Here is a 27593-nt window from a genome sequence, read left to right as displayed (position 1 = left end):
CCACCCCCACAACTTTTCTTTGAAGACCCCTGAATCCCTCTTCCCTGGCCAAAACCCTCAGCATTGTTTACAAATTGCTACACATTCTCCTGAGATTAGGCTCAAGGCTAAATTGAGAATATTTAATTAAAAATAAGGCCCACTCTGGTCTCCATATGTGACAGCTACTTACTGCTGCATCTTTTAAGATGAAGTATGATGCTATCAAAGTCGAAGTGCTGGGAAATTTCTCACAATGACGACCAAACATAAATAGCAATCATGTTTTTTTTCAGAAAGCGAGAGTAGAATTGTACAAGATCTCAAATGACTGCAGTGTAGCAACAGGTCACTTGGCCTATTTATGGGTGGATATTTTTTAATATATCTTTGCCACTGGGCAGTAATTACAAGGCTCTATATAGGTCAGAAAATCTGCTCTACCATATTACAGTATAGATGATGATGGTGAGTGTCCACCTAATTGTGTCTGCGCTGACTCTTTACTAGAGCAATTCAAAGTGAATCCAACTATTATGTTCTTCTTTTAGAACTGAACATATCAATCACACACCAGGAATGGCAAAACAATCATGTATTTTATTTCTTTGAAGATATTCCTACATACAGATAATATTCTCTGTGAACTAAGTACTGTATATCTGATCTCTCCATCTGCTAATAGATTGCTTGCAAATCAGGGGACTAATATATTTTTTGAGATGCAACATGAAGAACAGCAGTTTGCTATATTCCCTTAAAGGTGTATTCACATTATGTCACAACATTCACTGTCCCATGTTCTCCCCCTAGTCACTTACCTTTCACTGCTTCAAATATTTATCTACCATATTCACCAAAATGATCCTCCACAAAAAAGCTAGGACATAGGAGCAGGGGTAGGCATTTCTGCCTGTCAAACCTTCTCCACCATTCAACATGATCTCTACTTTAAACATACTCAAAGATTAAGCTTCCACAGTCCTCGGTGTTAGAGAATTCCAAAGATTCACAACCTTCTGCATTAAATTACTTCTTTCGATCCTAAATGAATTCTCCCTTGTTTTGAAATTATCCCCTCACGTTCTAGACTCCCCAGTCAGGGGAACCATCTTACCTGAGTCTAACTTGTCTATCTGTTTAAGTATTTGTAGGTTTAAATTCGGGCCCAATTTCCCCAATCTCTCCTCATAAGACGGTCCCACCACCTGGTGAACATAGTGCAACAAAAGTTTATCAAATTTCTGGAATATAATAAGATAAGCTGTATTCCAGTTGTGATCTAAACAAGGTTCTGTATAGTTGAAGCAAGACTTCACAACTCCTGTACATGGATCATTTTGGAGTAAAGGCTAGCCTACCATTAGCCTTCCTAGTAGCTTGCTGCATCTGCATATTAGTCTTCAGTGATGTATTGTCTAGGACATCTAGGCCCATTTTCTAAATCTACACTTTCTAACCTATTACCGTTGAAGAAATAATCTTCACACCTGTTCCTCCTATAACAATGAATGATCTTACATTTTTCTACATGTTCCATCTGCATTGTTCTTCCCTGGTCACCTAAGCCTGCCCAAGTCTGCTCACAGCCATTTTGCATCATGTTTACAGCTCACATTTCCCACCTAGCTTTGTGTCATTTGTGAACTTGGTAAACGTGCATTTAATCCCCACAACCAAATCATTGATCTACATTTTGAACAGCTGGGACCCAATTACTGAGACTTGCAGTATGAAGTATATCAGCATGAAGGGCAGGACAGGGTGGATAGAAAGGCAAAGTTGAAGGGCAAAGAACAACAGGGCACACTTTTAAAGTGAAAGCAGGAGGTTTAGAGATGATTTAAGATAAGATTCTTTCACCCAGAGTGTGCTGGGGGTCTGGAATTCACTGGGGAGGGTGGTTGAGGCAGGAAACATCACAACCTTAAAAAAAAAGAACTTGGATGAATGCTTGAAATGTCATAACAATTCAAGATTATATGCCTAATGCAGGAAGGTGGGACTAGTATAGATGGTAATTTATTTTTGGTAGTATAGACTCAAAGGGCCAAAGAATCTCTTCTGTACAGTACGTTTCTATGAGAGCCTCACACCTTTTAGTATTTTCTTATCCCTTTTCTCCCCATCATATAATTAGTTTCATACATAAATCACTCCCTGAATAATGAGCATATATTTTGGAAAGAATGAAAATAAGTTACTGAATGACATCAGCCTGTGGAAAGAATTACATATTTAGGTTTGTTGATTAATTGCTTGTATAGTCATTGGTTTGTCTGTGTCTTTCTAGCTGCCAGTTTCATTCATGATAAGAACAGTGTACATTCCTGCATTACCATGGGGTAGCCTAGATGCAGTGTTCTACAAATTTTTTGAAACATGGCTATCTACTTTATACAATATCAATGAAATGATTGGCCCACCCAGCTTAACTGAATGCAGAGTTTTCGGCATAATAAGTGAAATGACATGAGGAAATATACTCATCTATCATAAATTATTGTCAAATCTACACCAAAGTTGAACTTTGCTTTGTTTTCTAAACATTTTGCAGAGAATTTTATTTTATTGCACTTCAAAGTGTTCAAATACCTAGGCACAGTGAATACCAGGAAAGCAAGTTAGAAGAACAATGTGCCCAAAATGGAGCTTAATGACTGTTGGTGACACAGATAAATAGCAGAAAATTGGACAATCTTCATGAGGAATGTTGCTGTTTTTTCCCTCACAGATTTCTTCTAGTCACCTTGTTCATGCAATTAACAGAGGTGCAGGAAGAAGAAAATGACAGCCTGAAGAGAGTTTCACATTTTTTATAGTGGTGCTTGCTTGTTTATTATTCCATCCCTCATCCAATGACAGAGCCAAGAAATGTGGCTATGATCTGTGATTGAGACTTGAGGTAGATAATTTGGAATGTGAGCTACGATATCCACTGTAATCACCTCATGTACTCATCACATTTGAAGCAGCTCTTTGTTTATTTTAAGTACAGTGATTGAATCTCATATTTTTAAAATACAAAGGGTCATTTGTTAGAAACCCTGTTTAATTAAATATTGCTATAAAGGTTAAAATGCACAAATTTTGGCCATGGACTACATTACTCACCAGTTTGTGAACAGATTAATGTACTGTGTCGAAAGTTTCTGGGAAATTAACTACTGTCCATTAATAAACTGTATTGATGTAGTCTGGCAACCTAACAGGAGGATGCCTGTAGTTTGGACATAAATTATATCTGTGTTATCTTACTACAGTGTGCTGGGAAGTGTCAACTCAATATAATAATATGTGTAAATGATGTGGTTTTGTATTAATATTTAGGGCTGGACTCTGTAGGGCCAGGAGATTCTTTTCCATCAGTTGGAGATCAGGAGAAAGCCCAATAGAACTTTGTGTCCTGAAGGCACTGAACTGTCACCATTGGGTCTTGCTGGGAATGATGTCCTGGGTGGTGCCACATAGAGAGCTCCCGGCAAGTCAGAAACTAATAGCTACACCAATTGCTGAGATTGCAAAAAGGGTGGTTTGGGGGAAGTATCTGTCCATACCTCCCCAACCCTCCCCCTGTGCCATTGTTGGGTCTTCCAATGACTGCACTGATAAGGTCATTGTTTGCTGGGCAACCTGCTGGGGCCACGGCAGGGTTGTGTAGCCTCCATTTAAATTCCTGAAGCACCACTAACTACAGTGGGATCACAGGTATCCATTCACTCATTTGAGCCTAATTGCCATTGCGCTGTCAGTGGCCATGAATCCCATGGTGGTACCGCCTGTGCTCCCACTTCATCGGGAGTTTTCCACATCAGAAGACTCTCCCCTATTTAAGCAGGCCTGTCCATCGTGGTCCCTACTGTCATTGGCTGCATTAAATCCAGCTTTTAGAACTTTGGTCTTTAAAGATTAGTTCATATACACAGTAGCTAATCACTGTATTGCTTGTTTTTCGGTGTCAGAGAGCTCACTTGGCTAGATTGCCAGTTTGCAATGTTGTGTGACGCCAACATTGTGGGTTCAATCCCTGTACCGACTGAGGACTGTCCTTCTCAACCTCGCCCCTCACCTGAGGCATGGTGACCCTATGGTCAAATCACTGCCAATTGGCTCTCTCTAAAGAGAGAGCAGCCTATGATCTGGTAGGAATGTGGCAACTTTACCTCTAACTTTATTGCTTCCTTTATGAACAAGATCTGTGCTTCACTGCTGGAGTCCACAGTGTGAAAGCTGTGAAGCTAAAACAAAACAATTTCCATCTACATTTCAATGGAGTAAGAATTCTGCTTGGCATAAAATTCCAGCTAATTACATTTCTGTTCTTGGTGGTTGATTTAGATATTAATAAGCATGCTTAAATGTATATTGTGCAAAATATATTTTCTCCTGATATACATATCACAGTTGATTTTTTTAAAATTCCAGGTTTTCAGTGAATTTGAGATCGAGCAACACCAGGAATGTGCTTATGATCATCTAGAAGTGTTTGATGGAGAAACTGATAAATTTGCCATCCTGGGTCGATTCTGTGGTAGCATGATTCCAGCTCCTGTCATTTCTACTGGGAACAAAATGTTTATCAGATTTGTTTCAGATGCATCTGTACAGAGGAAAGGCTTCCAGGCTGCCCACTCCACTGGTAAGTTTAGTGAAATGCTGATACTTTAGGACGTCTCATTCAAAAATTTCTCTTTTGGAAACACCTTCGTAAAAATGAGACCCTGTATAATCAATAGTTTTTAAAAATATCAAATATATACCATTGATTAAGTAATTAATAATATTTTGGGAAATCATAAGGATTACTGCCACATGGGGTTAGTTTTCCAGCAGTGCATGGCCATTATTAATTATTGTTGGGTTTTGTTATACTATCTTTATTATATTACTTGCTTTTACATCAACAGTTTTGAAATTCACCATTTAAACAAGTTCATTTGATATATTTAATACATAGATTTAATATCACAGTTTCTGGTTTGTAAAGTCTGCAACATTTTGATTTCAATCATTCATAAAATAAATGCAGCCCATTTTCTTTAATGTAGTGAATGGATATCTAAGCCATATCACAAAAAGAACATCTAACATCCTCCTTATGCTGACAACAGTTGTTTGTGAGCAATTGTAAATGATCCAGAATGCAGTATGTTTCAGAATGTTTAATGATCATACAGGTATTATAAAATTGCTGAGTAGGTTATAATATTCCATTTCAAACTAATTGGAAAAGTAATGTCACTTTCTCTTTCTGTTGTAGAAGTGTCTGCTACAGCTGTTCTGTTTATAGGTGGCATTGAAATAAAAACAGGAAATGCTGTCAATACAAAGCAGGTCAGGTAGCATTTATGGAGGAAGTTGAGAAAGTTAACATTTCTGGTCAATGACCTTTTGTCAGAATTTGTTTTAGTATAGTATTGTCAATTAGTGATGTAGTTACTTCCTCATGAAATGGTTTCCCACTGTACAATTGCTGTGAAAGGCAATTTCCTGCCTTCATTTGCGAAGATATGAACAAGGTACACTTGGCCGTTTGAGCCTGATTCAATAAAATCATGGCTGATCTGATTTTAACTTCAACTCTTATATTACTGCATAACACCAAGAATCTTTCATTCCCTTGGTAATTAAGAATCTAATTACCTCTGTCTTTAGAATATTTAAAAGTTGGATGCAGTCTCCTGAACTTGTATGTAGATCAGAATTAGCTGACAGGGCCTCACTCTCTGGAATTCCCTTCTCTTTTTGCTTTTTAAAGTCCATCTTTTTGACCAAATATTCAGACGCCCCTCCTAAATATTATTGGGAAAGATTTTTAGCTCGCATAAAATCCATTTACTTAGACATAGTTAAAATCACACTGAATATCTCTTATAGTTTGACTCAATTTTTGTTTCCTCTTATGCCCCTGTGGATTATCTTGGAGCAGTTTTTCCATGTTAAATCTGCTCTATTGCTGTGTAGATTGGTGTTGTTGTTGTGGAAGGGGTTTTTCTTACCCCATTTCAACTTTTTTTCAATTTAAGTAGATTGGAAGTCTGATTTAACTTGTGTTTCATGGTTCACCATTTTGTGGTGTCATAGTGCCACCTTGTGGCAAAGACAGTTTTTAACTGTCGGTCTCATTTGGCTTGCAGATTGTAATACTAGTTGAAGATAATAACTGTCGCAGGATCAGCAGACTCCAGTCATGAAAGCAAATGAGCTCAGTATATTTCTCAAAATAAATTTCAAGTAAAACACATTTGCTTGCATATCTTACTTTTGTTTCATCTCTCTGTCAACAAGAGAAGTTGCATACCTATGATATCACTAGGTACCAGGAGGAGCCCTGCTTTACATTAAAGAGCATAGGCAAGGGCAGAAGTACCCCTTTTCTACTATGAACAATATCCTGTCAGAATTTAAAACCCTGAAAAAACACCACTCATCTTCAGTAAATGCTAAAAATGCTCAGCAAGTCAAGCAAATTTGTAGATACTATGCTGTTTAGATTTTTATTAGGCATTGTGAATGTGTTGCTATGACTTATTTCATTATGAAGTGTGATGTTGGTTTACATCTACATTTAAACTTCAAAATTTAACAGTTTGCAGCCTTCACATCCCATCAGGGAAATATGTAGAGCAGAGACCTGTGGTGAAAAAGCAAAATATACCAATGCTAAAAATCCGAACTATAAAAACAGAAGCAGCTGGAAATGCTCAGCAGGTTGGGCAAGTTCTGATCAATCTGATTAATTAACCTGAGATATTAACTGTTTCTCTCTCCATGGATATTGCCTGACTTGCTGAGCATTTTTAGCATTTACTGAAGATGAATGGTGCTTTTTCAGGATTTTAAATTCTGACAGGATATTGTTCATAGTAGAAAAGGGGTACTTCTGCCTTTGCCTATGCTCTTTAATGTAAAGCAGGGCCCTCTTGGTACCTACTGATATCATAGATATGCAACTTCATGTGTCTTATAGACTGATCTATGACCCCACTTAAGTTTAATGATGTGGTTTTGAGTTTTTATTATCCATGGTATCATAGTTTTTTTCCTTGATTTGGACAGCTCTAAAAGAAAGGCGAATAGGGAAGAATGTTGCTTGGGTGTTGCAGGTCAACTTTTGGGTGCAACTTTCTTGAGCTGTTGGAAGTTCTTCAGCAAACTGATACTGTAAAATGCATTCAGAGATAGTAGGAGCTGCTGATGCTGGAGTCTGAGATAACAAGGTGTGGAGCTGGATGAACACAGCAGGCCAGGCAGCATCAGGGGAGCAGGAAAGCTGACGTTTTGGGTCTGGACCCTTCTTCTTTATCTGTAAAATGCATTTATCTGTTATATTGTTGAGGTGTCGTTGAGTCATGACAGTGCATTAAAGCTAACTTGATGGTAGATCATATTAAAGTAAATGTTCTAGAGTTATATTTGGTCATCATTTTAAAATTTAATGTTTAAAAAAATCCCTTCAAGGTGGCAGATCAAAATCTACTTAGAGATGTTTAAGTGAAGATCTGAAAGGGATTATCGCACCTGCTACTATTTTGGCTAATGAAGTAAGACTGTTACAGCATTAGCATTGATTCAATGGACAGTGCAGGAGGGCATGCAAGGAGCAGTTCCATGCATTCCTAAAAATGAGGTGTCAACTTGGTGAAACTACAAAACAAGACTATTGCATGCCAAACAGCATAAGCAGCAAGTGATAAACAGTGATTTTTGCAACCAGTGAATCAGATCTAACCTCTGTGATCCTGCCACATCCAGCTGTGAATGAGAGTATTCAATTAACTCACTAGTGGAGGAGGAGGCTGTACAAATATCCCCATTCTCAATGATGGAAGAGCCCAGCACATCAGTGCAAAGGAGAAGGCTGAAACGTTTACAACAATCTTCAGCCAGAATTGCCAAGTAGATGATCCATCTCTGCCTTCTCCAGTGGTCCTTAGCATCACAGATGCTAGTCTTCAGCCAATTCGATTCACTCCACATGATATCAAGAAATGATTGGTGGCACTGGATACTGCAAAGGCTATGGACCCCGACAACAATCCCACCACTGCAAACATTCAATAGTGGCTGTGTGTATGATATACAAGATGCACTGCAGAAACTTGCCCAAGATCCTTAGATAGCATCTTCCAAACCCACAACCACTTCCACTAAGGGCAGTGGACACATGGGGACAACACCACCTGCAAGTTCCTCTCCAAGCCACTCGCCATCTTGACTTGGAAGTATATCATTATTCCTTCACTGTTGCTGGGTCAAAATCCTGGAATTCCCTCTGGCCTTGTGGGTCTACCTACAGCACATTCACAGCAGTGGCTTAAGAAGGCAGCTGACCACCACCTTCTCAAGGGGAACTGGGGATAGGCAATAAATGCTGGCTTAGCCAGCGATGTGCACATCCCACAAGAGAAGTAAAAATAAACAACATATTCAATTTTCTTATGATAATAAATATATGCCCCAATATGAAATAGATTGCTTCCTATTTGGCTGCAGAGTACAGAATATGATCTTAACCCAACAAACTTCTCTCATGATCATATCTTGTGGGATAATGTTCCTGTTCAGAGACTTACTGAATAACCTTTCTAGTAGAATGTTTTCTGATGGCTCAAGAATTTAATCACCAAACAAATGATGAACATCCCAGACTAGAAACCTAGTCTCTGTTAATATATCTGTTCTCAGCCTGATTGTGGTGAAAGTGGTGGTAGTTGTAGTTATATTTTAGATTCTCAGGGTTTGGAGGGGAAAAGTTGATTAGAATTAGTGTTATATAACCAGAAGAAGCTTTTAGCTATTTGTGTGAGTGATGGAGGAAGGGTCGCTCGACCTGAAACGTTAACTCTGATTTCTCTCCACAGATACTGCCAGACCTGCTGAGCTTTTCCAGCAATTTATGCTTTTGTTAACTATTTTAGGCTCAGTTTCATCCTGTTGAATCTAATTGTAGCCTTTCAAAACAAACATATCCTTCCTCATGTGTGGTGCCTAGAATGGAAAAGAGTATTTTAGTCTCAATAAATAGTCAGTGTATTGTTGTTATTGAAGACCTAGGTTTGAGTAATTATTGCTTGACTGATTGGGGTTCCTATGACTTGGGAAAGCAAAAGGTTAACAACCTGGAAGAGCTGCCTTCAGAAGAGCAGCCAAATAGTAACCCTTTTGACAGCATCTCAGATGCCAGTAGTGTCATCTCAATTATTTGCTAACAGCTAGCAGTGGAGTGGACAACAATAAATTCTGGAGACAAAGTTTAGAAAATAAAACATAATTGTTTTATATAAATCTGATATTTGGGTGTAATCTTCAGAAATTTCAGTAGATAAAAATGATTTATTTGGCTTTAATTTGCATTAATCTTGGAGGGATTCTGAGGCACTATATGGATTATTGTAGTTGACGGAAATGAAAGCATTAATCCGAGCTAAACTGATGCTGCAACCGCTCTGATATATAACACAGCTACTAGGTGGAGCAACAGGCAGTCTTAGACCGTTCAGGATAACTTCTGGTATGGAGCCTAGCAGAATCTCCTGTTGGAAATGCGTGTGTCTTCCTAGCTCCCATTTGTAGTAGACAATATGCCTAAGAATGAATGTAATCTGTGTCTAGTTACTGAGGTGTAATACACTGCATCCTGTTATCTAATGCATGAGTCTGTTCTGCTGAGACTTATCCTTCATCCTCCACAACAGACTGCTAAGAAGTTCCTAGACCAGACCAGGAAGGGTTGATGGTGGCTATCTCTTGTTTTCTACAAATTGTTGGTACTTAGGACTCTATTTCTATTAAACCACTGATGAAATCTCAGCATTTGCAACAATAATTCATTGCACAGATTTCAAAACACCATAGGCTAATAACTTCAGAGTCTGCATTAAGACATTGTGTGGTGTGATATGAATACAAGGTCACTTAGTGAAAAGCCACGAGAACAGCAGCATACTCTCCAGAACCTCAAATATAACCACAGCACAGAGCAGAGCAATGTTTAAAAAAGTTCAGATTGTTCTTTGAATCACCTGGGAGGTCGAACCTTAACTTGAACTTTTTTTTACTGTTAGCCAATAGGAAGCTAAACCAGAGGTCTCAACACGTTCGGGCATAGGACTACAAATTTGTACTAGCTCACAACGGACAGTACCAGGTCAGACAGCAGTATAACTTTGGTCATTCAGCTACTGTGGGTTGATATCAGTCTGAGACTGGTAACTGCATTTTAACTGGCACCAAAATATAGACTTCGTGTTCCAGATAAATCTTAATCAGTTTCAATGTTAGCATATTTTGAATGACTGTATTGAAGTGGAATATGTTTTCTATAATTATGTCTGTTGTTGACAGTTTTGAAAAACAAAAGCATATTTTTTAATCAATCTGAATTCTTTCTGACGTGGAGATCTTTAAATGTTGGAAATAGACTTCCTAAACACAGCTGTGCTTCACTCTAAATCATGCTGAGAATAAACAGCAGCTAACAGCTGCTTTCTGTTATCGTACTTTATTGTACTTCTGTCTGGCATGCTATTATCACTTCAGTCCTGTCTGTTTTTTATATAAGTTACAGATAGAGAGAGAACAACTTATTGTATTTTCTGATCAAGAAATTAGACGTGCATCAAAAATAGGTGGCAAGTGAGTAAAAGTCAGCACAGAGCTGTTAAGGGCAAATTTTGATCAATTAAGTTGCTTGCAGTTTTTTGATGAGGTAAGAGAAAGAATTGATGAGGTTAATGTGATTAATGCAGTGTAAATGCAACTTCTAAAGATATTTGAGTCACAGGCTTTTGAGCAAAGTTAGAGCTCATGAAATAAAAAAAACCAGTGGCAGAATGAATATGAATCTGGCTGAATAACTGAGAATGTGCAATGTCCAGACACTTCATTAGAACAGAAGGTCTCCATCTGTGGCTTCATTAATGGCACCGCTGGATATCATTGTTCTACATCTGTTATCTGTTGAACACCTTGCTGCCCACTTGATGCTCCCCTCCATCTCTTCACACATAGCCCTGTTTCAAACTCCTTGCCGCCTCCTGTCATCCTGTTCTGCTGTCTCTCACACCTGCTCAATATTCCCTTACTGCTCTGCTTACCACACCATTAGCCTCCATGTTGGTGCCTCACTCCTGATTCCTCTTGCCATAGTACTCACCACCTCATGCTGTGAGTGAGGCAACAAGGGGGTCAAGGGTTGGGAGTGAGATGTGATGAGCAGTTTTTTGCTGCAGTGATTTCATGGGCATTGTGGCAGCATGTGTGTTGACTGCACCCCCTGCAGTTGCAATGAGGCAAATGTAGCAACAGGAAATGAAGTAGTGGTAACTGGTTTTGCAATTGTAGGAAGGTTTATAGCTGGGTTCACCAGACATCAGTGTTAGACTTTTCTTGTGAATTGCATAGACTTGGGTATGCAGAGCACAATTTTACAATTTGCAGATGACTGAAAATCTGGAAATATTGTGAACCGTGAGAAAAGGTCATACGTAGGATGGTGAAATGAGCCAGGAAGTGCCAGATGAAATTTAATGTGGAGAAGTATGAAGCAAATCAGTTTTGTAGGAAGAATGAGGAAAACAATATAAAATAATCAGAGTTCAAAGGAAGTGCAAGAGTAAAGGGACCTGTGGGTCTGTGTGCACAAATCATTGAAGGTTGCAGAGCAGATTGCAAGAGGGGTTAATAAAGCATCATAGTCATAGCAAATAGTGCATAAGAGAACAAAGCAAGCATGTTATGATGTAACATTGGCTTGGCCTCAACTTTATATTTCCTTTATTCTTTTCATTGGGATGTTGGCAACACGAGCAAAACCAACATTTGTTACTCATCCCTAATTGTCCTTTACCTGAGTGGCTTACTTGGCCATTTCAGAATGCAGTTAAGAGTCAATTCCATCACTATAGATCTGGAGGCCAGACTAGGTAAGGGTGGCAGATTTCCGTCCCGAAAGGGGACTGTTCATTTTGATCGATTTTGATGGTAATTACACCATGACCCAGACCAGCTTTACATTCCAGATATAATAATTGAATTTAAATCTCACCAGATGCTATGGTGGGATTTGAACCCTTGTCATCACAGTGTTAGCTCTGGGCCACTGGATTACTAGTCCAGTGACATTACCACCATAGAAATGATACAGCACAGAAAGGAGCCATTTGATATATTTTGTCCGTGCCAATCCAAAGACAGACAGATACCCCTTCTAATCACCATCCTCCTGCACACAGCTCATCACCTTGCAGCTTGCAGCACTTAAGGTGCAGATGCACATACTTTTTAAGAGTTTTTTTGGGTCTCTGCCTCCACCACCAACTCGGGCTCTAAATTCCAGACATCCGTCATGCTCTGTTTGAAAAATAGAAGGCATTCCTCACCAATGACATAGGTAGGAAAAGGGATGGAGACGTAAGGCAGAAATTCAGGGAGCTAGGGTGGAAACTTAGAGCTAGAACGAACAGAGTTGTTATCTCTGGTTTGTTACCCGTGCCACGTGCTAGCGAGACGAGGAATAGGGAGGGAGAGAAGTTGAACACGTGGCTACAGGGATGGTGCAGGAGGGAGGGATTCAGATACCTGGATAATTGGGGCTCATTCTGGGGTAGGTGGGACCTCTACAAACGGGATGGTCTACACCTGAACCAGAGGGGTACCAATATCCTGGGGGGGAAATTTGCTAATGCTCTTCGGGAGGGTTTAAACTAATTCAGCAGGGGGATGGGAACCTGAATTGTAGCTCCAGTGTACAGGAGGTTGAGAGTAGTGAGGTCATATATAAGGTTTCAAGGTCGCAGAAGTGTACCGGCAGGCAGGAATGTGGTTTGAAGTGTGTCTACTTCAATGCCAGGAGCATCCGGAATAAGGTGGGTGAACTTGCAGCATGGGTTGGTACCTGGGACTTCGATGTTGTGGCCATTTTGGAGACATGGATAGAGCAGGGACAGGAATGGTTGTTGCAGGTTCCGGGGTTTAGATGTTTCAGTAAGATCAGGGAAGGTGGTAAAAGAGGGGGAGGTGTGGCATTGTTAGTTAAGGACAGTATTACAGTGGCAGAAAGGACGTTTGATGAGAACTCGTCTACTGAGGTAGTATGGGCTGAGGTTAGAACCAGGAAAGGAGAGGTCACCCTGTTGGGAGTTTTCTATAGGCCTCTGAAAAGTTCCAGAGATGTAGAGGAAAAGATTGCAAAGATGATTCTGGATAGGAGTGAAAGTAACAGGGTAGTTGTTATGGGGGACTTTAACTTTCCAAATATTGACTGGAAACGCTATAGTTCGAGTACTTTAGATGGGTCAGTTTTTGTCCAATGTGTGCAGGAGGGTTTCCTGACACAGTATGTAGATAGGCCAACAAGAGGCGAGGCCACATTGGATTTGGTACTGGGTAATGAACCAGGCCAGGTGTTAGATTTGGAGGTAGGTGAGCACTTTGGTGATAGTGACCACAATTCGGTTACGTTTACTTTAGCGATGGAAAGGGATCAGTATATAACGCAGGGCAAGAGTTATAGCTGGGGGAAAGGCAATTATGAGGCGATGAGGCAAGATTTAGGATGCATAGGATGGAGAAGGAAACTGCAGGGGCTGGGCACAATTGAAATGTGGAGCTTGTTCAAGGAACAGCTACTGCGTGTCCTTGAGAAGTATGTACCTGTCAGGCAGGGAGGAAGTGGTCGAGCGAGGGAACCGTGGTTTACTAAAGAAGTTGAATCTCTTGTCAAGAGGAAGAAGGAGGCTTATGTAGAGATGAGGCGTGAAGGCTCAGTTAGGGCGCTTGAGAGTTACAAGTTAGCCAGGAAGGACCTAAAGAGAGAGCTAAGAAGAGCCAGGAGGGGACATGAGAAGTCTTCAGCAGGTAGGATCAAGGAAAACCCTAAAGCTTTCTATAGGTATGTCAGGAATAAAAGAATGACTAAAGTAAGATTAGGGCCGGTCAAGGACAGTAGTGGGAAGTTGTGCGTGGAGTCCGAAGAGATAGGAGAGGCGCTAAATGAATATTTTTCGTCAGTATTCACACAGGAAAAAGACAATGTTGTCGAGGAGAATACTGAGATACAGTCTATTAGACTAGACGGGATTGAGGTTCATAAGGAGGAGGTGTTAGCAATTCTGGAAGGTGTGAAAATAGATAAGTCCCCTGGGCCGGATGGGATTTATCCTAGGATTCTCTGGGAAGCTAGAGAGGAGATTGCAGAGCCTTTGGCTTTGATCTTTATGTCGTCATTGTCTTCAGGAATAGTGCCAGAAGACTGGAGACGAACAAATGTTGTCCCCTTGTTCAAGAAAGGGAGTAGAGACAACCCTGGTAATTATAGACCAGTGAGCCTTACTTCGGTTGTGGGTAAAGTGTTGGAAAGGATTATAAGAGATAGGATTTATAATCATCTAGAAAGGAATAATTTGATTAGGGATAGTCAACACGGTTTTGTGAAGGGTAGGTCGTGCCTCACAAACCTTATTGAGTTCTTTGAGAAGGTGACCAAACAGGTGGATGAGGGTAAAGCGGTTGATGTGGTGTATATGGATTTCAGTAAAGCGTTTGATAAGGTTCCCCATGGTAGGCTATTGCAGAAAATACGGAGGCATGGGATTGAGGGTGATTCAGCGGTTTGGATCAGAAATTGGCTAGCTGTAAGACGACAGAGGGTGGTGTTTGATGGGAAATGTTCATCCTGGAGTTCAGTTACTAGTGGTTTACCTCAAGGATCTGTTTTGGGGCCACTGCTGTTTGTCATTTTTATAAATGACCTGGATGAGGGCGTAGAAGGATGGGTTAGTAAATTTGCGGATGACACCAAAGTCGGTGGGGTTGTGGATAGTGCGGAAGGATGTTGCAGGTTACAGAGGGACATAGATAAGCTGCAGAGCTGGGCTGAGAGGTGGCAAATGGAGTTTAATGCAGAAAAGTGTGAGGTGATTCACTTTGGAAGGAGTAACAGGAATACAGAGTACTGGGCTAATGGTAAGATTCTTGGTAGTGTGGATGAGCAGAGAGATCTCTGTGTCCACGTGCATAGATCACTGAAAGTTGCCACCCGGGTTGATAGCGTTGTTAAGAAGGCGTACGGTATGTTAGGTTTTATTGGTAGAGGGATTGAGTTTCGGAGCCATGAGGTCATGTTGCAGCTGTACAAAACTCTGGTGCGGCCGCACTTGGAGTATTGCGTACAGTTCTGGTCACCGCATTATAGGAAGGATGTGGAAGCATTGGAAAGGGTGCAGAGGAGATTTACCAGGATGTTGCCTGGTATGGAGGGAAGGTCTTATGAGGAAAGGCTGAGGGTCTTGAGGCTGTTTTCGTTAGAGAGAAGAAGGTTAAGAGGTGACTTGATAGAGACATACAAGATGATCAGAGGATTAGATAGGGTGGACAGTGGGAGCCTTTTTCCTCGGATGGTGATGGCTAGCACGAGGGGACATAGCTTTAAATTGAGGGGTGATAGATATAGGACAGATGTCAGAGGTAGGTTCTTTACTCAGAGAGTAGTAAGGGCGTGGAATGCCCTGCCTGCAAAAGTAGTAGACTCGCCAACTTTAAGGGCATTTAAATGGTCATTGGATAAACATATGGATGATAATGGAATAGTTTAGGTTAGATGGGCTTCAGATTGGTTTCACAGGTCGGCGCAACATCAAGGGCCGAAGGGCGTGTACTGCGCTGTAATGTTCTATGTTCTATGTTCTATGTCACTGCTTCCCCAACTGGGGTTTTGTATCCAGTTCTGGGCAACACTCCTTAGGAATGATGTGAAGATATTACTGAAGATGCAGAATAGTTTAATGAGAGTGATTCTAGTGACGAGGTGCTTAAGGTATGTGGATGAATTAGAGAAGCTGCATTTATTCTCCTTTTGATTAGAAAAAGTTGAAAGGAGATTTGATCGAAGTGTTCAAAACCGTAGCAAGGTCTGGTGATAGTGGATGGGCTGAAAATGTTTTTATTGGTGGAGGAATTAAAAACCAGGATACCAATATAAGGTGATTATCAAACAGATGCAACATGGGTAAAAGTTTTTTTAGACAATAAGTGGAGAATGCACTACCTGAGAGTGATGGAGGCCAATTCAGTCAAGGCCTTCAAAAATGAAATGGAAAGTTATCTGAAGAGAAAACATTTGCAGAGCTATGGGGGAAAGGCAGGGGCAAGGAACAAAGTATGTTGCCCTTCAGTGAGCCAGCGCAGGCACAGCGGACTGAATGGACTTCTTGAGCTGTAGTCATTCTACGCTTCTACAAAATTATTGCTTTACATGCCTGTCTGTGCTGGCCTGGGATATCAGAATTAAATTGGATTTGATATGCAGATGCCAATAAGTGCCATGAGGTATCTTGTCAGGAGGTGGTTGACAAATTCCAGGCCAACACTGAGTTGGTCTGCAGGCAAGTCTTGAAATCCTCGGATGCAGAGTGGAAGGGGTGGGCAATGACACAGAAGCAAGTAAGGTTGGAACAAAAATAGCTTGCAGTAATTTTTATTGGATCCAGGAGGAGAGCTTAGGTTTTATAATTCCAATAAAATGTAGATTAAAACAGTTTGGTGGCCAATCACTGAACTGCCTTCAGTGGTTTCTTTAACCACCCATTGTTTGAGTTAACTTTCTGTTGTCCACATGATGGAGGTTGCATTCTGTAAGCTCTGCCCATTTGTGCTACAATTTTATTTTGTGTTTCTGCACAGAACCCTGGTTGTCTGTTTCAGGTGGGTCTTCTGAATGCCTAAATTCTAATATGACAACTGGCACTTTGATGGAGCAGAGCAAATGCAGGAGGTCTTAAATCAGAATTGGTCCCACTATCCTTTATTTAAAACCTGAACAAAAAAAAGACAAAACCACTATGAAATTCTTTTGCTCTGTCAATACAACATACATGTAGTTTCTGTACAGATACTACATTATAACAGGAATTGTTAAGCTGTTGATTTTTGTTGAGAAGGCCGTCTGGTACAACTTGGGCTTCATGCCAGCCACAATGCCTTTACAATGAGTAGAATAGAGATGACAGCATAGTTCAAAGCTTTAAAATTTGAGGTAATCTTAAGAAAATGGCAATGTCAAACATTGATATAAAATTAGTATGAAATCTGAAGAGAGTCAAAACAGATTTATTTCTTTAAATTTAAAAATGGACAGTAATTCTAGATTATTTAACATTAGGTAGACTATTACAATTAACATTTTAAAACATATCTTCCACTAATAATTAGTAAGGCGTCGGTTTGTCAAAAAATATTTGAGATTTGGATACAAAAATAGATCTTCATAGGGCTAATACAAAATTAGATTAATTGTGTTAACCTCATTTGGCCATTATTTCCATGCCGATCAAAAAAGATCTGTCTATGCTGATCCCATTTTTCCACTTTTGACCATAGCCCTGGAAGGAACATAAATGAGAGCGAATACTAAAATACCTTGCCAAAATTTATTTTCAGTTGATCCATCCCAATGCATTGATTAACAGATAGTGATGAGGTGCAAAATGTTGCCTTGAACGTTGTTCATCTGTGGAAATGCATAACAGTGTTAAATGTTACCCCACTTTACATTTTTACCTGAATCTGGTAATACACATGGTCATTTATTTATGAAATACAAACAGAAAATGCTAGAAACTGGTCTCATTCGGCAGCTTTGATGTCAGTTTTCTGCAATAGTGGAAAATGTGGTTCCTGTCTTTTCCTCGACCTGAGAACCCATAAGCCGTGAATTGAACAAAGATGGACTTTGTCTTAATTTTTAAATAAATACTTGCAGTTATTAGTTCTGGAAAATGCTGACTTAAACACTTTTTACTGCATTTTTTTTGTAAAAATACAAGTGACAGTAAGTTACTATTCTATTATATTCATTTAAAGTCTCATCCAACAATGTGGTACTCCCTCGTTACTGCACTGGAGTGTGAGCCTGGGTTTCGTATTTGGGTCTCTCGGAAAAAGTTAAATGCAGAACCTACTGACTCAGAGCTACAGTGCTACTGAGCCATGCAGCAATGAATTGATTGTTCAATATCATTTGTGAATGCCAAAATTCAGTTTGATATTAGACAGTAAATTATATGGAAAGGGTTAAATTTGGAAGGTTATTTTAAACTGAATTGTCAAAATAAAACAAGGGAGCACATTTCAAATTGAAGACAGCGATCAGGAGATTCAAAAGAGAATGATCAGCACTTGAAATAGATCTTCAGATTGAATAGTGGAGGTTCAATCTCCTTGGCCATTTAAAGAACAATTGGATGCCATCATAGCAGGATATTAATGTGTGAATATCTGGAATTGTGATCTTATTAAGGGATATGATACAGTATAAATTTGTAATACCATTGTGAATTCTTTGTTTTAGAATGTGGTGGGAGGCTGAAGGCTGAAATAAAATCTAAGGATCTGTATTCCCACGCTCAGTTTGGAGACAATAACTACCCAGGACAAGTGGACTGCGAATGGCAGATTGTAGCAGAGAAAGGTTATGGAGTGGAATTATCATTCCAAACGTTTGAAGTGGAAGTGGAAGCTGACTGTGGTTATGACTTTATTGAACTATTTGATGGGTTTGATATGACAGCTTCGAGGCTTGGACAATTCTGTGGATCAGGGGTAAGAAACGTAACGCATTCAATGGCTTAGCAGGTTGTTATGCACTGACTATTTATTACATTAATCATTCCATTAATTGGTTGTGATACTGATGAATTCTATTTATTGGGTGTAACTACATTGTTAAGAAAATGTATAAAAGAATTGCACACATCTTACAACACAAATAGATGATTCAGCCCACAAGTGTATGCCAGTCTTAATGTTCCAATGATCTTCTTGCTCATTTTGTCACCTCGACAAATCTTTCTATCCCTAATATCTGTATTCAGATTTTCCTTAAATAATGTAAAATGCATTGACCCTGAATTTCTGTGGGAGTTGGCCCAGTTAACCCTTTATAACTTCGAGGGAACATTTGAAGATCTCTGGAGAAATGGTGTCATTAACTGTGTTCAAGTGTTTACACCAGTTACACCTGCTCTAGGTCAGGCCAAGTAATTACCAACATCCTTGAAGGGGAATCCCACAAACATTGAAGGTCATTGTTTTCTTGAATACTTTGCACCAGCAATGTATATAGCATTAATCAACATTAAACAATGAAGTATAACATCCACTATATTTTAAACGAATGCAGTTTTAAGAGATACAACAGAAGTACAATATTACAAATACTGAAATTAGAAGGCAGAAGCTCATTAGATTCAAATACAAATCAAAAAGAGCAAAAATATTATTAAAGTATTTTTTGAAATAAAGTATTTTCAGCAACCCAAATGTTGGCAGCATTGTTTACAAGATTAATCTTGGGGAGCCTCAAAAGCAACTTACGTGAATAGAATGTCTTTGACAAAAGTAATGTTTATAAAACTGACAATTTATTTTCATAGAAACTGTTTGCAATATTCTTATTTTAAAATATAATGATTCTCAGGATATGGGCATTGCTGGTAAGGCCAGTGCTTTTTAAATTCTTTCATGGGATTTGGACTTCATTGATGACAAGGCCAACATTTATTGCCAATCCCTAGTTATTCTGAGGCATTAGCTATTTACAATCAATGTTAATGAGTTAGATGAAGAGATCAAGAGTAACCTTTCCAAGTTTGCTGGCAACGCAAAGACTGTCCACTTCCACCTCTGTGACATTATAGGTGATTGCTGAAAAATAAGAGATGCTGTCAAAGCTTTTTACCATGACGAGCTGGGGCAGCTGGGAACTGTGAGGAAAAGGAATAGGGGAAATCCAGGGGGGATGTGGAAGTAGACAAAGGGGGAAGAGGGTTTCCAGGCTCCTGGACTCTCCTTGTCACATCCCCATGCCCCTGGACATTCTTCGCTTTGCAATCTTGGGGCTTCCCTCTGTTCCCCATTACTGAAGCCCAATTCAAAATCACGTGCGCTTCCCTGCGCATGCGCTGTAATGCATTTGTGCATGACGTCACACGTAAAGTAAAAGTGATGACATCAGTGCTTGGAACAATGTGTTCCTGGATGACTGCACATATGAAGTTGCCCACAGTTGTCAGTGTCAGCAAACACTGTTGTTCAGACATCTAACACTCATCAGGACAGGCTTACAAGAATGCCAAATTTCAAAGGGACAGCATACGCTAACAAAGATCAGCAAATGGACTCTCAAAATGGTTCAGTTACATGTGATAGAATATGCATATATTTCTATGCCAGGCCCTGTTCTTTTTCAAGAGAGGAAATGTCCATTGTGCCTTTTCAGCTATACGAGAGCTTGGAGTACACTGTTCCCTGATGCATTCCACTGACAATGCCTTGATCAGTCACAGTCTACCTGCCTGGTTTGAATTTAAACAAAAACTTGTGGGATAACAGCTCTTTGGTGCATTCCCAATGCCAACGGCTCTATTAAAGGTCCACTTAACAACCAAGCAGTACCTTTCTGAAAGTAATATACATTTTCCTTTTGAAATTTGGTATTCCTCCAACTCTGCCCCTATGAATGTAAAATGAAAAGTTGCACCTGTATGGACTGAGTTTGTGTGTTTTTGGTATAGTATAGAATATGGGCAGGTGCTGACGTAACTATGTACCCGCTGCATATATAAAAAAAGTTGAAAGTACATTCAGCACCTTTTTTAAAACATACATTTTTTAAAATATTGGGAAGGAAAGAAAGTATAATCTTTAGAGGCGCCATTTGTCATTTGAGCTGCTGCTTAAGAACTACTCGTTATGATAAGCAAACCCTCCATGTCAAATATCCCGAAGTTACTTCATTCCAGAATCCACTGAGACTCCTTTATGGGGTTGGTTGTCATCCCAACAATGCCCATGACTAAGCTCTGACATTGGCAGGTCCATTGGAGCAGCCAGACAATCTGGCTGGCAATTCCAGAGCATGGGAATTCTTCCCAAATCAAGGCCAGAAATCACAACTGCGACTAGTTAATGCTGCCCACAGAAAGTTATTGCTGTGAAGTGAACCTTTGCTGGTTGGACTCTGACTGACTTTTGTGAAGGAGGGGGAGGGGGAGGGGTGTAGGAGGGGAGGGGGTGGGGATGAGTAGCCAGCTCTGCTCCTAAAATTTCCAAACCCAATGTTTCAGCACCTACTCAAGTTCTGTACTACATAGCAAAACCTCTTTGGCACTGCCTCAGCCTACCTGCTGCTGAAAGCCTTATTTTTGCCTTTATTGTTTATTGTATGCATCTTTTGATGGAGTTTATTTGACACCTACAGACTTGCTGTTCAAAACTCAAATATTTTAATGGTCTCCTGACTGTTTTCAAAATTCTGCTGTCAGCATCCTAACTTGTACTATCACCTGTATGCTGTATTCCTTGACCAGTATTAACACCATTCCAATTCCACCACTGTCTGAACTTCAAACATCTTGTTCCTGCGTTCAGGTCTTTACACGATCTTGCTGCACCTTATCTTTGTAACCTACTCCAATCCTACAATTTTTTTTTCATTTTTATAGCCGCCTGAAGAAATCTATTCAACGGGAAATGCTATTTTACTTCATTTCCATTCCGATGACACAATTAACAAAAAAGGATTCCATATACGATACACAAGTACAAAGTTCCAGGATGCTCTTCAGACCAAAAAGTAGCCTGACCCTCAATACTCTCCTTTTCCCTTTTTATTTGGCAAAAGCAAGAACGATCTGAACTATTTTATAATGAGACCATAGTGAGGAACTGAAGAAAATAAGTTGTTGAGGTGCCTGTGTGATGGTGAAGTACCCTGGCAGAAGATTCAATGAAAATGCGAAATGCAGACTAATGATTAGTCTGGAAGTTAAACTGCATTGACAAGATACTGTATTCCTGCAGCACGGTTATAAAAGTTTGTGAGCTGTGTCGGCTTTGGTCACTAAAGGCTGCAGAACTTCATTCGGTGAAAATAGCCCTCCGCAAACTGCTCTTCATCTCCGCAACCTACAATATCCATAGGAATGAATCTACATGAGACCACAACCAGCTTCTGTGTGTATCATTCACAGATTTTTTTTTTGCCAGACATGCAAAGATAATACAAGAAAGAATGATGTATTCTAGTGTACTGTTCAATTTTCAACATGTCGTTTAACAATATAAAGGCAAACCATTCACCACTTAATTTATGGGGTTCTACCAGTTTTTTTTTCCCATCAAAAACAAAGCTATCTTTACTGGTGACTATCACCTGTGATCATGTCTCTCTGTTACATGACTTTGTACTGACAAGCACTGTAGCAAACTGTGAATTCCTTCAGTACCAAAAACAGGTTTAAAACATTGAAAATCCTGATAGCATTTTCTATATTTTGCTATTTGAGTGTTCCAGGATACTTTTTTTAATATATGTGTTAGTAGTTTGCACTTAGAATGAAATCATGAGGCCTGGTTTCAGGCTGCAGCTATTCTCTGGACTGTATTATGTAAATCATTTGAAGTTGTAAGCATATGAATTGTATGTGTATGAAAATTAAATTAATAGATAACCAGATAAACATAGTGTTCCTATAATACAGTAAGCAAAATGGTCACAAAATTCTAAAAATGAAATTGCTAACTACAATTCCTTAAAGTACCCTTTTAGCTATTCCATGTGCTGAACAATCTGTAATTAAACTGAAGTGCTACATTTTTCAGTAGCAAGACAAAACAGAAAGGTTAAATATGTAAACTATATTCCTAGTATTCAAGTTCAACTTTGGGATACTGGATGTCTTGTTAAAACTGTGGATGAACCAAAGCTGAAGCTAAGAATTACACCCCTGGAAGGATGAATAAACCACAAAAAATATAATACAAGACAGATTTCTTATGGTGCTACTCCATGTTCAGAAGCTTTTTGAGTTTATGAGCCAACAATTTCGAGGGCCTTGTATGATTGTCAAAACTAGTTCGGTATAATTTGAAGGACAGACAAATATCAGCTTGGGCATAAGATGAGGTTATCACGCTACTAAAACACAAGTCCTATGGAGGCTGACATAATTAATGCCTTAGAATGATTAATTGTAAATCCTTGCACATGACAAACACATCTGTCTGTGAAAAAAGGCTTTGACTATGTTTCAAAATAATTGAACATTTTTCTTATCATTTTTTGCCATCTTAAAAAGAAGTTCATATAGTTGATCTGTTTAAAAGTAATGTAAGAATGAAATGTTTCAATGTAGCTGATGTATAGAAATGCTGAGTAGCCTGTTTCTAGATTGAATCACCAATGTCCATCCATTCTTTTTATGTTCCACCAAGAGATCCATAATATTAGACATTTAATTAAGACATATATGCATTATTGTGTTAATTCACGGAGGCATTATAAGACAAGGTGCAACTTCTGTGTTATGGCTGAATGGTGAAATTGTTACAGTATGTGCCAAGTTCCACTTGAATCTGTTTTGATGTAGCTTATTTGTTCTTTTTGGGTTTTTTTTTGCTGTTGTTTATAATCAGACAATTGTGGCTTCTGAAGCTTCTCATTAAAAAAAAAAACTTTCAGGTCAACATTCAGGAGTAAAATCAAATATTGCATTGCAGAAAATGTTACTTTGCAATGTTTTTCACACAGTAGATTGCTACTTAAGTCAGCAGTAATTAACCTATTTGTATCTGTATTATATCCCAAGTCCGTCAAAATGTCACTAGCACCAATAAATATGTTTTTACATACATTTACCTGAATGTCAATTTATAATTTATCCAAAAGCAAAGTAATGCGAATATTGGAAATTTGAAACAAAATAGAAAATGACTTAAATATTGAGCAGTCAGGCAACATCTGTGGAAAGAGAAAGTTAAAATTTCATATCATTGACTTTTGTCAGAATTATAATTTATCCTAGATCACATCATTGTATGGTATCTTAATTTTAAAGCCACAAATCATTATTTCCAATTTAGGATGGCTCCCTTTGAAGAATGATTGATAGATAATACAAAATATTTATATAACATTTCTGCACTGGGTTCATCTGTGACATTCTCTGTATTTAATAATCTACCACCACTCTTATACAAAGAATGGCATTATAAATGAGCCATTGCTGCTGGCATCAATAGAGCTGGGTTACAGTTAATACATATGGTTTTAAAGAGTGAATTACAGGGAAAAATAATTGTGTACTAATGGGCAAGTCTAGCTTCAAAGTGTAGCCTCCAACTTACATCAGCAACAGCTTTGAACCAACATTAAGATCTTAAAAGGAGTATGATTCTAATTGAATTCTTGTGAATCCTGACACTATCATCAGAAGAAGTTGCAAGCAAGAAACCAAATAATTTGACCCAGCTGAGCGAGACGTTTTAAAACTAAAACTTCAGCATCTAATTGAAGGAGGGCAATCATTTTTTTGGAAATTTGTCCATTTAAATTCTTGAGAATAATAAATTATAATAAGAACTATAACAATCGTAATAAGCTGTACTGAAGCTAAGAGTGGGAAGAGATGTCTACAGTGAAATCCTGCAGTTAAATGGGATGGGACTGATACAATGCCAAATCAAATGAGTGGGTGTGGACGGCACTTGAACCCTCCTTCCTTCTGGTTAATTTAAGTAAGTGTTAATTTTGCAAGAGGAGGGTCCATGCTGTAAAACCAAATAAATTGAGCCTGAAAAGAAAACCAACCTTAATAATAGTAATACAGCATCAGTACTTAGACTGCATCTGTGCTTTTGTCCCAAACTCACTTCATTGATTACCTACCATGCCCTGTGGCGCTCCTCTCATCTGATGCTAGTTTGATTCTCCCACTTGCCACAGTGGAAAGCAGTTCACTCTGTCGGGATATTCCTGAATCCATATCACTGGTGCTATCTTTAAAAGGCTGTTGTTCACCCGGTCAAGCACTGTCATTCTGGAACTGCCCCACACAGTTTGTGATAATCGCCCCAGATTTGTTAGATTAGGAGAAATTGCTGCTACTCTTTGCAGACAGGGGCCTGAATTTCTGGTAAATGTGGTGGTGCAGAGGAGGAATGTCCTCTTCCCACTGCCAGGGGGTCCGGGACCCTGCCAACCTGGGCCAAGTTTGTCACATGAGTTAATGTGAGTCCAGCTGTCTGGAGGAAGTTTTTAGGAAGAAGATCAATGACCACTTCTGCTCAGCAGGGATAAGCGCTACCGTCATTCTCTCTGCAATCTCGCACTTAGCCTGTCTCGACTATAGCATCCACCTCCCAGCAAGCCACATGTTCTACCGCTCTAAGTACAGCATTCAACATTGTCATTCACTCTTACCCACCAATTTCTCCTACACCACTAGCCCTGCCTGCCCTTCGCATTACTTATTTGAGATGTGGCATCACCTTTCTCCCACCTGCAATAGTGTTAACAACTGTGCCTCCCACTTTCATTGCACTCACTCTCTCCATTTCCATCCCTCCCTTTCTCTCATTCCAGGAGTTACCAACCCACAAAAGACACTGAGGGAGTAAAGACAAGTAATGGAGTGCCTGACATTCAGCTCCTCACCCTCTAGGAGGAGATGACCTTGATCCTGACCATCCCAAGCAACCTAATGACTGCACCCTACCTCGTGGACTGAGTTTGGAGGCTGGCCATGACTGACTGGGCCAATAACTCCTGAGTGAAGGATGTCTTCCTTGACTTAACTGAGGATGATTCTCCTTAGACTTTGAGACATGACTGTTTACTGCAGCACAAGCAGTGTGTTTGGTGCATGCACTGATGACACGTGGTGCAGTTGAGGGATTGATATATCATGATGCCATACAGCACTTGTCCACTCCCTTGACTAATGACTGCTGATGTCCATGGTGAGCTTCCTCCTTTGTGTCTCCGCTCAAAGACAAGTCACGACAGAAATACTGTGCACCAGTTTGTTAGCTGTGACTGAAAGGGTATGGAGCTTATAAGGCAGGACAGTTAATGAGAGTGTGCTAAGAAAGCACATGTGCAGATGCAAGCCTGATCCAATTTGTGAACTGGGTGCTTGTCCCTGCATGAAAAATATCCTCGCAGCATTGTTGCAATGAATGGTGCCAGTTTGTCCCATAGCACTTGGAGCTGTGCCATGATGGTGTGGAGAAGCTGGCACATGTCAGATGCCAGTGTTCATTAATGTAAGGTACTTGTGCCCTTGCCCGTGAAGTGTGCCTTGAGATGTTGGTGCCAGGTGTCCAAGGTGGAGGTTCAGGAGCAAAATGTGAGGTGGAGTCAACAGGTATCCACTCAGACTTTCATATCAAGAATTCTTGGCTTAAAGTTTCCATTTGATGGGGGATAGTATAAGGGAGTGAATATTAATAAAGTGAGATGGGGTGACAATGAGTGATAATCCATGATAATAGATCTCTCACTGCTCACCAGTGAGAATTCTGTCTTGATGTCTGGAGTTTAGGTGGAAAAAGAGACTTGTTACTCCCAACTTTGAGAAAAGCCTCACACAGTTCCTCACACGATTGTCTCTAATTTCTCTTCCCCAGCCCATGTTATTCAACATGTGGGAAGATTGCACTGGTAGTGTTTTTTCCTCCTTTTAGATATGTTCACATTGGAATCTCACAATGATCCTTTCGAGGTACTTTAGAAATTAGAATGTGTCCAACCACATTTTCGGAGGATGTCTGCTTGAGTGTAAGGACTAGCACCTTGTTACTTGGCCAATGTTGTTTGCCCTCAATCCCACCACATCTGAACAACCCTACCTCTGCCAGGAACATCAAAGTGCATCGTTGCCCCCACAGCACCTTCCAAACATGTTGTCTCTACCACTCAGTGTTTCTGTGCATTTCCACTTTTTTTCTACCAGCTTCAAGATTTTCATCCAGCCGCACCATCCTGACTTGAAACTGTTGTTGTTCTTTCGGTATGACTGGTTCAAAATCATGCAACTCTCTTCCTAATAGTGCAGTGGGTATAGCTACACCCATGGACTGTTGTAGTGTAAAAAGGCAGCTCACTACAACCTTCTCCTGGGTTAGTAGACCTGGGCAATAAATGCTGCCCTAGCCAGTAGCTCCCACGTGTCATGGACAAATTTTTAAGAAATGACATCTTTAAAGATCCCATCCATTTGCTCCTCCAGTCTGTCCCAGTTGAATGCCTGACATGTTAAGGTGCATACAGGTCTAAGCCCAGAGTCTGACTGAGAGATATTTGAGTTTCCAGCAAAGTATTGCCTCTCACCCTGACGGAAGCTTCCCTAGTAATGACCTTAGTCTTCAAGATAGACTGCAGAAGGCTTCAATCTACATTTATTGGATGACTACAGTTTCTTTTCACATTTTAGCAGACATTCTCATCTCTACAGTGTCTGGTTTAGAACCAGTAGGTGGCGATCATGAGATCAAAATTGTTTGAAGACTTAATTGAGGTGACCTCAAGTTTTACTGCTTGATTATCCAGTCACAGATTGATGCAATGCAGAAGAGGCCTTTCAGCCCGTCATCTCTGCACCTGTTCTCTGTGTGTTTGGGACTGGACATAAAATAAGTAAAAGAACACGGTGGAGGTCCTGTGCTAATTCTGTGTCAACCAACATTAACTCTGAAGGTGAATAAACTTGTATGGAGTGTTAGTCGATGTCATCAGTTTCTTGACCAGTGGGATTAGATTAAAATTGACCCCA

General features: G+C 39.8%; 1 protein-coding gene across 4 annotated transcripts in view; it reads left to right on the top strand.

Moving 5' to 3' along the window:
• Positions 1–23672, top strand: part of LOC109913338 (bone morphogenetic protein 1) — a 320653-nt gene extending 296981 nt beyond the window's left edge. For all 4 annotated transcript variants that reach the window (XM_048603079.1, XM_048603072.1, XM_048603065.1 and 1 more), the window contains 3 exons: positions 4405–4618; positions 18329–18579; positions 21483–23672. In XM_048603079.1, the coding sequence (XP_048459036.1) occupies positions 4405–4618; positions 18329–18579; positions 21483–21617 (600 nt within the window). In that variant the 3' untranslated portion in view covers positions 21618–23672. The remainder of the gene's footprint in view (positions 1–4404; positions 4619–18328; positions 18580–21482) is intronic.
• Positions 23673–27593: the final 3921 nt, after the last annotated feature.

The sequence above is a fragment of the Rhincodon typus genome, chromosome 1 (genome assembly GCF_021869965.1).
Source record: "Rhincodon typus isolate 14 chromosome 1, sRhiTyp1.1, whole genome shotgun sequence".
Classification (NCBI taxonomy): Eukaryota; Metazoa; Chordata; class Chondrichthyes; order Orectolobiformes; family Rhincodontidae; genus Rhincodon; species Rhincodon typus.
Note: the sequence above shows the minus strand (reverse complement) of the source record. Positions and strands in the feature narration are given on the sequence as shown.